General features: G+C 41.3%; 1 protein-coding gene across 3 annotated transcripts in view; it reads left to right on the top strand.

The window, feature by feature from the left end:
• Positions 1–13,224, top strand: part of LOC104922922 (protein shisa-8) — an 87,797-nt gene extending 74,573 nt beyond the window's left edge. For 2 of the 3 annotated variants that reach the window (XM_019266015.2, XM_019266016.2), the window contains exon 5: positions 7,098–13,224. In XM_019266015.2, coding sequence (XP_019121560.1) covers positions 7,098–7,594 — 497 coding nt within the window. In that variant the 3' untranslated portion in view covers positions 7,595–13,224. The remainder of the gene's footprint in view (positions 1–7,097) is intronic. The other variant, XM_010735884.3, reaches the window with a different exon arrangement.
• The last annotated feature ends 842 nt before the right edge of the window (positions 13,225–14,066 follow it).

Here is a 14,066-nt window from a genome sequence, read left to right as displayed (position 1 = left end):
TTAACTCACAATAGAGGCTTTTTCAGTGCTTTTAAAAGTTTTTGGAAATGTATGAAAAAGTTGGAAGCAAATGGCGTCATAGAAGAGAGTATAATAGAACAGATATGCTGCAACAGTAATAAGGGAAAGGCCAGCAAAATGAGTGTGGAAAGTAACTGAATAGAAGAAGCGCAGGAAACAGAAAATCTCATCTCATTATTCTGCTCACTGAGTGAGAAACAAAGGCCCCCCCAACCACTCAATGATGAGCCTCAGACGTCATCCACATTTCACTGAAACCCAGCTCAAAATAACACCTCCAGATCCCCTCTCTCGACGTCTAGGTGTTCACTTCTGTCTCTGTGTGATGACACACAGACAATGAACTGCTCCTCTTTGTGCCCTACTGTTAGGTATCTACTGTTTTTGTCTCACCCATATATACATATATATGCACTCTGCTGTATTTACTCGTCTCTTCCAGTACAGTTCTGACACTGTGGCTCCACATGCTCCTAATGATGCACCTAAAAGCTAACACAGCACACGTACAACACACCTAAATCCAGCATTTCCACACACTGATCAGCATGCCTCTTGTGCCTTTATTCTCTTTGTCGCACACCCACATGCACATACGACGTAGATGTTGGCACCGTATTAGATTCAAAATAATGACAGGGAAACAAATACAGGCCTCTAACAGCCTCTAAGTGGGAAAAAAAAATAGCAGATTGACATGTTGATACACTCATCATCTGAGTCACTGTGTGCTCACAGCAACAAGCAAGCACCTACAACAAGAAACAGGGCTACTTGGCCCTGAATGTTACCTCACAGGCTTACATACTCACTACTTAGGACTCAAATAAGCGCTGCTTCTTCATTTGCATTACTTCAAATAAAAATAATAATAATTTGGTTTCTAGTTCTAACCCTGACTGGGGCCTTTCTGGGTTGGAGTTTGCATGTTCTCCTCATGTCTGCGTGGGTCCTCTCCAGGTACTCCTACAATCCAAAGACATGCAGGTTAATAGGTGACTATAAATAGTCTGTGAATGTGAGCATGAATGGTTGTTTGTCTCTTTGTGTCGGCTCTGTGAAGAACTTGCATCCTTTCACCCAATGTCAGCTGATATCAGCTCCAGCCGTCCTCTATCTCCTAAAAGACGGCAGCAAATCAGTAAAACACAGTGCTAGCACAGTCCAAATGCAGCATTAACTATTATGAAGTACCAAGAACACTAAACATGATATAATCTAAAGCACTAAGTCATTTTTTGTCTGTTTTTTTTATTATTTGTACATATTGTGTACCTAATATGCACTCACAAGGAGAGAAAAACATAGAATCCAATCATCTTTTCACACATGCTTATCAGTTCTCTTGCTGGGCAATAAACAAGCCACCGGGTCCAGAGATCCTGGCTGTGTGGACAAAGTCATGGCTAGGACTCACAACAGTTTGGACCGGACGGCTGACCATTTGCCAGGTGAAACAGCAGGTATCTGGACCAAGCTGCTTTGAAATCTTTCTAGACACAATGAGACTAAATGCAGCTGTTAACGACTCACATTTGTTTTCTGAATTATCTCAAACAAAGCAACACACGGGAGGTGAAACGGGGTAAATGAAGCGGTGAGCACAAAGGAGAAAAGGATAGAACGGAAGAAGGGCATAACAGGTCAAAGAGGTTAGGACTTTGTGACAGCCAACCTGTGCCAGGTGTAGCAGCGGGACTCTGGCACGAGCAGCTCTGATAGATCTATCTTAATTAAAGGAGGACAGGTGGATAGGCGGGGAGAAAATGGGGGATAAAGATGCAAAAGGTTAGAGAGTGAGAAGTTAAGAGGACAGAGATAGAACGGACAAGCAGAATGTCGAGAGGAGGAGGAGATGCACTTGAAAAGCAGAATTTCAATGGCTTTGGTTGGGCCTGAGGAAGCAGTGATGATAAATATTAACCACTACTTCATGTGTGATGCATAGAGCTCAGTCCAGGTTAGTCTCCAGTGAGTGTCAGGTCTTCAGGAAAGAGAAAAGACATGAGACAGAAGGTGGGAGGATGTTCTTGAAGAGAGCATGAAAGACTGTTTGCCAGGACGTTAGGACTCCATATTCGGGGCCAAGACTGCCTGAGGTCTTTAATTAAAATCTAATGATTCAAGAGCCTGAGCAATATTTAAAGATACTGTAGAAAAAAATGGCAATTTAAGTACATATTTTGATATTCTACAATGCAAGGCAACCTGTGAAGTTAAAGTGAACAACATATCAACAAGCACATTGAAATGACTGCTGTTTGTTGGGGGTGATGTGGAAAAAAGCACTGTACGACTCAGTACAAGATTAAATCATTAGTGCGGTTGCTGCATTTTTGAAATAGTGCTTCACGTCACATAATTGGTGAAGTAAGTTTTACTATTTTCTTTATGGCTACATTATTTGGAGTGATCTCAAATTCCCCAAAGATGGCTTTGAAGATCAGGATCAAAGTTTTTTTTATGTTTGGCACTTCAGGATGGAGTTCCTTTCCAAGCAATGATCAGTGGAGTACCTGTGAAGACTAATGAGGAAGTTGTTCTTGAAATTTTCTTCACTAGTCTTTTGACAAGGCGGAAATCTTCTGCTTTGGGGAAAGAGGGAAAGTAACTCATCGTGTTTCTTGGTTGTCTTGCAGGATGTGATGTTCTGCTAGCAGGAAATTTTAACCTTCTAAACTCTGCAGGACCTTCCTTTAGTTCATACTTAAAAGATGTCTAATGTGCGGCCAAGCATTGCTCAGAACCCACAGACCGATGGAGATCTCAAAGTTTAGTATCAATAATGTCAGTATGCATTACTTCTGAATGTGTTTAAGGTAATGGTGTAGCCCTGAGGACATGACATCTGGGGTTTAAATATTTAATTCAGTGTAAGACATCATATAGCTGCAAAGAAGTGTCGATGGAGCAGCTACAGAACACACTTGGAAAACTTGGAAAAAGAGGAAATATAAGGGTAAAATCTAGTGTTTGATGATGCCTGTATGTTGTCCACACCTGTCCTTGAAAGCCCCTTGAAAATGCTTATGCAATTATAACTGGTGAAAACTGCACCTAAAGAAGAGAAATATAAGCTAGGGATGAGAAAATATAAACAATGTGTACACCAGAGTGCTACAGGTATGTGCTGCATCGAGTATTAATCACCTGACATCTAAATAATTGTGTTTAAGTATGTCATTACAATGTGTGTAATTCGACATTGTACTGAGCAGGTTGTCTTAGAATAACTGCAAATAGAATACAGTATGTTGTCAAACTCTGTTACCCTTTGGAGAGTCCAAATTATACAGTTATAATGCAGTAGCCCAGATTGGGCCCACAGGCCTTGCTTTAGGCTGCTGTTGGATAGAGAGCAGAAGCTGAGGCTGTTGAAATAAATGAAATACAGACGGAAAAAATGAAAAAACAAGAGAGAGAAAGAGTATGAGCAGATGGAGAGTCTGTGAAATGGAGAGGAAAGCACATAATACTGTCACAGAGGACCCCGCTGTCAGGTGCCCCTGCTGGCAACATGTGTGGAAACACTCGAACGGACAGCAACAGCAGTTGTTTGTGGGAAGGACGAGTGTGTTTAATTCATTGTTTCTGTGTCGTCCCAGATTTTCCCACCCTGTCCAGAGATTTGAATCATTTTTTTTTCATATTCTACCTCCGTACCCTCAAGTGCAGCATGTTACACCAAAAAGAAAGACACAGTATATGAAGTGCACAAAACATATCTAGGTACACATTTTTCAGAAAGCTGACATGCTCTTACAATCCAAGGCTTGCACAGCACTCATGCATATTAAACCGGTCTGTAGCAATACTGCTGACGTCCAACGAGTGTCTTCATCTCATTGTGACAAACTGCTAAAAGCTGCCAAAACCATGTGAGGCACTTTACTGCACAGATGCATACAAATCAAGCAGCGTATTCCCTTTTCAACAGGCGAAAAATGTATGTAAATGTGTTCTTTGTTGGCACAAGTGCGGATGCACACGTTCGTCCCTATCATCAGGATTTAAATGAAAGCAAAGCAGTTTTTCTCGTCATTCTCCTTATTCTTAGTCATCAATATTGTGACACAATATGAAAAAGGAACAAATCTTTGTTATTTCAACAATTAAACTGATGTATTGTTCTTTCTCCCCACAAGTATGCAGAACAAACTGTCTGCCTGGTTAATTACTTGTTAGTGTTTAAAGAGTTGAAAGAGAAACTGATCACCAGGCTGTAAAGCAGCGTACTGCCCTCTCTGGTGGAAAGTTTGTATCAGCTAACAACATCACAGCAACAAGGTGAGAAGTTAAACCACAGGAAGAATTTTTTCAGCTCTCTTTGTAACCCTTAATTTCCAAGTCCAGTTGGTTAAATTGCTTTGAGGTTTGCTTTTCGCCTCCAGCATTTGAATCAAGCACAGGGATGGCACATGCCACCACCACCATAACAATTATTGTATAGACATATAACTACCAAATATAAATACACTAACCAAAGTGTATCAAACATGACATCACCAGTCGTAGTAGGGTTTGATTTTATCCGTCCACCTTAAAGATTATAATCTCAAATATATTTTTTCAACTGCTCTCTTGTACTGAATTACTATTTCTTTTATGTATATATATATATTTGGGTAGTGCAGCTGAAGGCAGAAAGGAAAGTGGGGAGAGAGAGAGAAGGAATGACATGCAAAAAAGGATGACATACTCTTTGTCTAGAAAAATGGATTTGTTGGTCTTGCTAGTGAAAATTGTTTAAAACATTGTTATTTAAATTTAGGCTGCTTTGTCATGTTACGAGAGAAAATATCCAGCTGACTTTTAAGATAAGCAACAATTGAAATGCTTGTAGTGACACTGGGTGTCTAAAAAGGCAGAGTAGTATTCAAATCTTTGGAGATGCTCAGAGAATTTTACTGAGGGACCGAATGATTGCCAGTGACTCTTTCTCCGTCCTCAGCAGCAGCTGCTGTTGAAGTGCCTGGGAGTTACACAGTGGCCCCACATTTGAAGTGTTCAATAAGTAATTACCACACTCTGATGGCACCGGACAGTTTCCTGACATGTGTGAACGTGAGGCTACTCCTCAAGGTGTCTTCCCCAAAAATACAAATATGAAGCGAATGTAAGAACATTTTCTCGTCTTGGCTAGAATAATAATTAAAAATTAATCTTCAGCTGTATCCAGAGTGGAAAAACAGGCCTCTGCTAAACTCTGTATTACTAACAAACACAGTAGATAAAGCCATAAATCTGCAGTCTGTTTTCAGACAGCCAATGGAGGACTTCTGTTTGCAGTGTTTATCTGAATATTGTCCAAAGACACAAGGCTCCCCGAACAGCAAGCACAAAGCCTCGGCAGTCCAATATTACAAATTTACAGCTCCCCAAACATTGCTTTCAGATGATTCATTTTTGAGCTTCATTAATGTTTCAGAGGACCTTGAAATCCCTGCGAGCACAGCGTACAATTCTCTCTGTCACACATACATGCATTAACACCCACTAATGGCCAGAAACATTCATTGACATTCATTACGACAAATTAAACTCAACTGGTCATACATCATCCAACCATAATATTGACATTGTTGTTATTATTATGGTCCTGTTTGGAGTGTAATAATAATGAGATCAGACATGTAGGTGCACAAACAGATAAAAAAAAAACAAATATGACAAGACAAATGTGTATTGTCACAAACGTGTACAACAAGCTGATAGCAGCTGTGTCTTGTTATGTTATGAGGAAGACAGATGTTAAGATATTAAGAGAAATCTAAGAGGAAGATTAATTTAAAGCAATGATTGCACCAGCATGAAGGAAAAAGACAATAAAGCTTCTTATTTCTCTCCAGGGGGAAAAAAAAGGACTAATAAAATGGGGCTAAGCAAACAAGGTTGTTAGTGTCTTCAGGGCAGAGTGTGTGTGATGGGGAAAGGGGAGGTCGGGGGTAGTGATGATGACCGAACAGCAGAGTCGAGTTCCACTCAGGGAGCTTGCGCTAATCTGACTCGACACACTGAAGCCGCTCTATTTTTATATCATACAAATCTCCCGGTTTGCCCGACACTAACTCACGCTGCTTTTCCCCATATTCTGTGGGTTATTTTCTTTACTCTCAGTCTGTCTCCGTCTGCTTGTTTCTCTCTGGTGGCGTTGGTATTTTTAACTCCATGGTCAGAGTGTAGACAGTTCAAAGCTCAAATACATAAATATGGTACACACATTCACATCTTCATGGACACACACACACACACTGCAGGATTTAGCCTTGGCTTTTGTTTTATGTGCAAATTTGCCATGGAATGGAATGTCTATATATATATATATATATATTATATAGAAGAAGTGTCTAGACCAAATCTGATACTGTAGCAAAAACATTCATTCAACATTTCATTTTATTGGAGCTACTGCATTTTGGTTGTGGTGGTACAGGCCACAAGGAGTGCCAGAAAAAAAAACGCAGTGACTTGTGGTGGAGAAGTTGGGCCAGATTCAACTTTTGGAGAAATGCAACCAGATGTCATGCTGTGGTGGCCAATCTACGATCAGATCGGTCAAACCCTCCACAGTCAGCCTGAAACTGGGCGGCTATCCAGGTGGATTTATGAACTAAATTATGATACTCTATGTTTTCTGGCTTGATTTAGTTTATGCACCATGTCTGTGTCTGCAAAATAGTGACATAAAGAAGTTTCCTTTGGTTTGCATCCGACAGTTTGAGAGAGAGAAAGACAGAGAGCAGTGGTTGAGCAACATAGGCAGTAAATGAGAGTGAGGGAGCACTGGTATTGAGGAAAGCTGCGAATCAGCAAAATAAAAAGTTATTTTCTGATTGTTTAGTAGCAGTTACACACGATTTGCCACAATATCTGATTTGGTCTGTGTAGGGCCTAATGGTCAGAATTGAATTATAAGTGTGAGGGGAACCTCAACAACAGTGTGATTCGCAAATGTAAACCTGCTGTATTGTACTGAATAATTATGCTTTTATCACTGTCTTAACTTTTCATCACCAATGTAATCATTTAATGTGTCTGCCTTGACTCCCCTTCCTTTTGTCTCCTCCATCATCCAGACACAACTGCAAGGGACTACTACAAGAGCTACCCAATGATAGATTACACCCACCGCCAGTCCCCTCCAACTTTCCAGCCAATTAACTTTCACCCCAAGGACAAGCCTTTCCTCCCGCCACCCGACATCCATGCGCCATTGGCCATCACCATCAACGCTTCCCAGATCCCCAAACCTAAGATCTCCAAAACCAACACCCATCCGCTCACCTCCAGCTCAGCCTTCAAAGCATGGGACCCCAGTAAGAGCCACATCCAGCATCCGGTGGCCACCCACTTAAGCCTCCAGGGGCAGCAGCACCACACCATCCAGCAGCAGCACCACCACACGCTGCACCAGCAGAACAGCCGGCGCCAGATCTACTCCAACAAGAGGCAGTTCAGCATCGAGACGCTGCCCGAGCTCTTCTCGCAGCCACTGGGCTACGGCCACTCGCCTCACATGCACCCTAAGCACAAGGGACTGCCCACCAACAGCAAGACAGAGGTCACTGTCTGAACATGGGGATGAGTGGGTGAATAGACAGAAGAGGAAACCAAGTGGAGTTGTAAGCAACTTTAAAAGAAATGCTCTGATATCTTTTATATCCACAGCCGTAATGGCGAGACGGAAACAAGCAAATATCGTGTATTAACTCTGCATTCTCCTCATCATTGTTGACAAAAATATGAATAATGTGAGGTGATATTTGTGTATTTTTAGGGCCACTGGATCAAAACAGCAGCAGATAAGCTGTGACGGTGGTGGATTGGCAGGTGTTGGCTGTGACTCTTTGAACCCGGCGGCTCTTCTAAATAATTGAGTGGTCTCTCAGTGTGTTGGCACAGCTCTGTTCTCTTTCTCCTCTCAGCCCCCTCACACCTCAATGACACTATGCACTGCTCTGTAGCACCACTCCACCAGGCACAAATGTTCAAATCCCACACGCAGACACTATTCACACCACAAACTAGCCCAGACGCACTCAGCCGACTATTTCGGAGACTGCCAGAGAGGCTGGTACGGGGAGTGTTTCCCCTAAGACTTTGGCTCCCCGTCAGCAGAGACAATGCCATTGTGTTGTCAGCTCCCGTTGCCCTCCAGCCCCTCCGCAGAGTGAGATATCAGCCTCGCAATTCATACCAGAGAGGAGGGCAGGGGTGGGGGGAGAGGGGGGTTGGTTATTCATCTCATTCCAGGGGCAAATGAGATGAGAAGGATCTGAACCACGTACACACCCACATACCCACACACTGCACGCTTGTCAAAAACTACAGAAGGTTCCCAGCAGTGTCAGAGACCACAGGCACCCCCCTACTGACACACAAACAGATACACACTTTTCTCTCCACACACTGATTCACAGAAGCCGGGACGAAGCGAATAAGCGAGCTCTCTTGTTTGTTATTTGTAACAGTTTGTTGAGCTGCTCATTTCAGTCACCGTCTCTTGTGTTGCTGTGGATGTTTACCTCTAACGAAAACCCAGAATTTGTCACAATGCTGAGAAAAAAGAGTCCATGTACTCAGAAAGGTCATTACAAAGTCATTGTATTCTCTCCTACTCTCTTCTCCACACTGGTTTTTACAAATGAGACTGGGTTTATGTCAGAGAAGTATCGGCCAATGCATATTCTTACAGGCACTTGGCTGTACTAGGAAGTGAAATAATGGTGTCTGAATATATGAATATATATATGTACATCCTGCAAGGTCCACTTTACTGTATTCAGGCGACAGATCCATACATTTGCAAATACATGATTTCATAAACTAAAACTAATGATTAACATTATGAAGTGTTGGGTATAGTCTGGACAACGGAAGAAAAAGTATTTATGCTTTCGAAGGAGCAGCTTTTCTCCAGCATGGCTATTGCTAAACGCAGCGGTTTGATGCATGTGTTTACTGCTGCAATGCTAACATAATCTAACAGGATGAAACCACCTGCTTTGCCAGTGCTTTGCAATTTACTTCGCTCCCTGTAAATGCAGTACTTTACATCCACAAATGAATGCACCTAAACAAAAAACCACGTGGGCCACGTAATCTTTGAATGCAGTTAAACACATCTACTTTATTTGGCACGCAAATGGTCAATTAAGTAAGTACATAACAGTTACTAATCCCAGTAAAGCGTCATTACTTTGGCAATTTAGAGACTCGCGAGTTTGATGGAGGGTTTATAGCATTCAGTGACTTCACAGACTCATGAAGCAGTGTTAGCTGTGAGGCCTCTACCAAAAGAAGAAACGCACCTCCCGATAACTTCAACTCTAAATTGTCATATTTAAATTTTGTGGCTTGCTAATGTAAGCCAACAGTTTTATTTAACCATATTTCTCAGGGGAGCAGTGGCTCTGCCTTCATTTTTTTGTCTCCCCTCTCCTATTTTTATTTAGCTCAACCATCAAATTAACTAATAGTCCACAGGATAATTTGCCACTGAATTTAGCATTTTGAGTTTCAGACCATATTAATAAAGTGTGGTTCAACCTGGCACATAAATAAATATCCAGCATGATTAGATGGAAAGCACTGGATGTAGGTCCTTATGCAGTTAGGCACGAGGCCCGATTCAGACCAAATCTGACATCCGAGCATTGGTCAAGAGACATAGACAGTGAATGAGAGTGAGAGCCCCAACACCTGATTTGGTCTCACTACAGACTAATGGCTGTTCCATGTGGCACGTTGGCTGTTGGAGGCTCACACAGTTTGCCCCAATGTCCCCAGAACTCTCCACAAAAACATTAGCAAAATAATTTTCATTAAATTTTTCAAGTAAGTAAGTAAGTAACTTGTCCAACACTGCTTATTTATGGATTTAGTATACGAATTCAGTATTGCTTTCAGTCTTCAAAATCCCCACACCACGTATTTTCACCTCCTCCTCCACCGTAAGGAACAGTCCCACAGCCAGTCTGAGTCACTGATTGAATTCACCTTCATTTGTTATCATGAGGACACCAGCTAAGCCGTAGTGCATATGCCTGGCACATATGCCTGGCACATGCTATAGCAAATCAGGCAGGTGGTGGAACCTAATCAAACAGCGGCGCTTACCAGAGTCACACACTATTTAGCACTTTCTCTCACTCCCTCTCTCTTCCTGTGTCTCTCTCTCCCTTTTTGTGCTCCCTAGCAGACTGTCTCCTACCTCCCCCGACCTCCTTCTGTGCATCCATTTCCATGGGGGATTGAGCGATGGGTACCGAGCACTTGTCTGGTGTTTGGTACCCATTGCTCCAAGCTGTTGTAAACCATGATATTCTCACTTGGTCCTCTTAGCATGTTTGTGTGTGAGTGTGCGGAGTTAATGACAGAGTTAGTTGCAGCATGGCAGACTCCAGACTTACTCCATAATACACCATCATGCAAGCAAATTTAAGCGTGATTATGCCCCCCCCATCCATAAACAGAGGCTGGGACATGAGTGACCAGATGCTTTGCAATATATAATTCACATCTTGAGATTTGCTGGTGATAACCTGCTACCTTAAAACTTAAACCAAGTGGATTTTTTACGTAAACGCCATTCAAATTTTTAAATCCATTGATTTTTTTTCTGTGCAGAAATGTCAGTCAGCTAAATTCCCCAATTTGCATCTCAATTTTATGGAGCTGTGAGTGTACACAAGCAAATAAAATGAGCGACGGAATAAAACTTTAACAAGAGAGAATAAATTAGCAATATAATGCTTGTTTGTAACGCTGCGATGGTTTCTCTACTTTACCTCTCCAAGATGTGAAAAACCTGTAAGGCAAGCTGTTGGAGCGACGCTCGGAGCTGCTGGCATGCTTTTATAATAAGGGATCAGCAGAGAATGGGGATCATGAATACAAAAGCATCAATGGGATATGCATGGTGTGAATATGCATCAAACACATCTGCGCCTAGGCTCTCGCCAACTCTGCACAGTGTGTAATGTACCATGTTAGAGCAGGGTTCTTCTTCTTGGCTTCACTGTCTCTTTGACTTTTATTCCCACGAGGTGCCACACTTTAAGTGGGTCACTTCATATGAAAAGTTTTCTGGCCTCTAAAAGCCCTACCAAAATATTCTGTGGGGTCTGTCCTTAATCACTCGGAATGCATTAGAGGTTGAGAACAAATGAGGAATGACAGCCAGTAAACAAGCAATATGCGTCAGTAAAGCAATAAGCGCCCAACCGTCCACCCCCTATCCTTATCTTTCTGTCTGCCCGTCTATCTGGAGCCCTTCTCGGAGTTTAGGGGTGGGTGCTAATGAGGTTGAGGGTGTTGAAACCAAAAGGAGAGCCGAGCTAAAGAATTGGCACTGCAGAGGGCTTGGGAGCAGATGAAGGAGATGCGACAGAAAAGAGAAATGGGGTTGCATGGCTGATATGATGATGGTTATTTTTCATTCAGATTTGTCTAAAAACATAAATTCTGGGTTTTATCTTTCTGTTCTACTCAAACAACCAGCTTTTAAATGCATTATATGACTGTAGCTGAAAGGCGAAGATGGTCTTTACTCTGGATCTCACAATTTCAACATTGTTGTGGTTGGGTCTTGAAGGAACAGGACTCATTCACACTCTTACAACACCGGCTGATTTAACAAACGCTGGACATTTAACAGAACAGCAACACTGGCTCCAGGATTTACAGTTAAAGAGTGGAGTATACAGGAAGTCATTCAGGACAAACAGAGCCTGAAGACAGGCTACCAGCAAACTTACAGAGAACAGCAACAACAACTTGTCAACTTTCCCCAAATTCGGTTGGCTGGCCTGATTCCCAATGATTAGCTCACAGAGCTGAAGCACGCACTGCGAATGATTGTTGAATATCCTCTTGCTCTTTGGGAGATCTGCATCAAATGTGCCACAAGATACAATCATGGTGATGTGCTGGAAAATACCTTTTAATGTTAATTTCCCTGTGGTCAGGCATCAGGATTTTTTTCTTCGATAATGGATGGACTTCTGTGACTCCCCTTAGGCAAAGGACTGTCTGAACAAGAGGTAGTTAAGCTGGATAAATTAGACTCTGGTGAACCACAGTTTTGTGGACAATGTAAATACTTGAACACATGCACAAACATACACTCACATAGACACGAGAGCCACAGAGAAGTAACACTAATTATATCTTCCATACAATGTCCACAAGTTTGTGGTACGAAACAGGACCAAAAGCCTCGAATCAGGAGAAACTGAGTACACCTAACTGATGATTTAAACATCCAAAACAGTGAAAATGCTGAGTCTGTTTTGGATCATCAGCTTAGAGTGAATTTACTCAATCTCTCCTGATTGATGACAGACTATGGCGTCACTTGCTCATCTCCGAGCTAACTGACTGTTGTTTGTAAAACTTCCTCACTATAGAAGAAACAATGCAAGTATTCTACCGCAGGTTATCTGAATGCAACCTGGTAGACATACTTGAGCTCCATGATCCCTAGCAATATATAGAATGTGGTGTATGGTTCAACTGTTTCTTTGTTTTCTGTCAGTTTGTTTTTGTACTGTGTTTTTTCAAAGAATTAAACTCCTGTCAAAAAAAAAAAAAAAAAAAGTTGATTTGACCGATGGAAAGTGCTTCCAGATTTTAGACTCATGGCTGCCCCGCCCTCCCACACCCCCAACTCACCTCCCTTCTTTACCACCACAGGATGTCAAATGTTTGAAGCTTGTGATCTTTTCAGTTACATTGTATGGTATACATGCACTCATGTATTTAATGTTAAAAGATATTGCATTGTATCCAAGTGCTTTGCCAACACATTAGCTGAAAGAAGAAAGGAAGATCCATGATTACTTGTACAGCTTTTGCATCTGCAAAAAAATGAAAACACACAAAAAAAAATCATGCGTTGTTTCATGATAATTTGTAATAGGCAGCAATAGGCTGCCTTGGATTGCTATGTACTACTTGTGTATATATGTATGCTGTACCACTTGTCTGCTGTGAAATTTGTTGACTACTCAGCTTATATAAGGGCTTTTTATAGATATAAAAGCAGACAGGGCAATCTGACGTCATTCTCTGTAACTTAAGACAAATTTCTCTAGAGGTTTTTTTTTTTTAGGGATGAAGGGTTATGAACAGAATTTTCATGCATACAAAATACTATATAAATAAAGTTTTGACTAACTGAAATGTCTATAGGCACTCATATGACGTTGGCCCATGTGTCCTGTTTGAATAAATCTTTCAAGAAATGTAACATTCATTTGTTAATTGCACATGTGTGTAGTGGTTATTTCTGTTCAAGAAATATCAAATATCTAACTCAGAAAATTAAAGGAATAGTTTGAAATTTTTTGACAAATACACTTTTTCACTTTAATGAAGAGAGTTAGCACAAAGAGGTAACTAAAGGTAACCAGTTATACCAACAAGCACTCTAATTTGATGTTATATGTGATTTGTTTAAACACAAACAAGTCTTAAAGTCTAAAAAGAACATTTTGTGGTTTTACAGAGGTTGTGTGCTTGAGTGCAGTAAATTCCTGGAGACTTGCCCTGGGGATTACCCATTATGAAGCCCCAAAACTCATTGTGAGGTTACCAGACAAGTAGCTCATACTCCAGGAAGTCATTGTGCTCAATCAAGAAACAGTCCCAAACCTCCTGTAAAAACATAATCTGTTGTTGTCACTCTTTGTTTTTTTTGTGTGTGTGTGGGTTAAACAGATACAGTATAATGTGTTAACTGCTGGGAGGCAGATTTTTCTACCTTATGACAGAGCCGGGCTAGCTGTTTCCAGTCTTTATGCTTATTTATGCTTAATATTGATTATTCACTAAGGAAACAAACTGAAAAAAACAGTTAAAGTCCATGTAAAGGCAATTCTGAGATTTCTTTCAAATATATACAATATATTAAATATGTTGTTGTACCCTCAAAGTCCTAGATAGACTTGGATGCCATAGATAGAAGAACTACAAGTAACTATTAACCACAGGATAATTCCAAGAATGAAAGTTTCCCCCACACTCATGGCAGTGCTAGTAAT

The sequence above is a fragment of the Larimichthys crocea genome, chromosome XII (genome assembly GCF_000972845.2).
Source record: "Larimichthys crocea isolate SSNF chromosome XII, L_crocea_2.0, whole genome shotgun sequence".
NCBI classification, from domain to species: Eukaryota; Metazoa; Chordata; class Actinopteri; family Sciaenidae; genus Larimichthys; species Larimichthys crocea.
The sequence above is the reverse complement of the archived record's forward strand: the minus strand, read 5'-3'. Positions and strand labels throughout refer to the sequence as shown.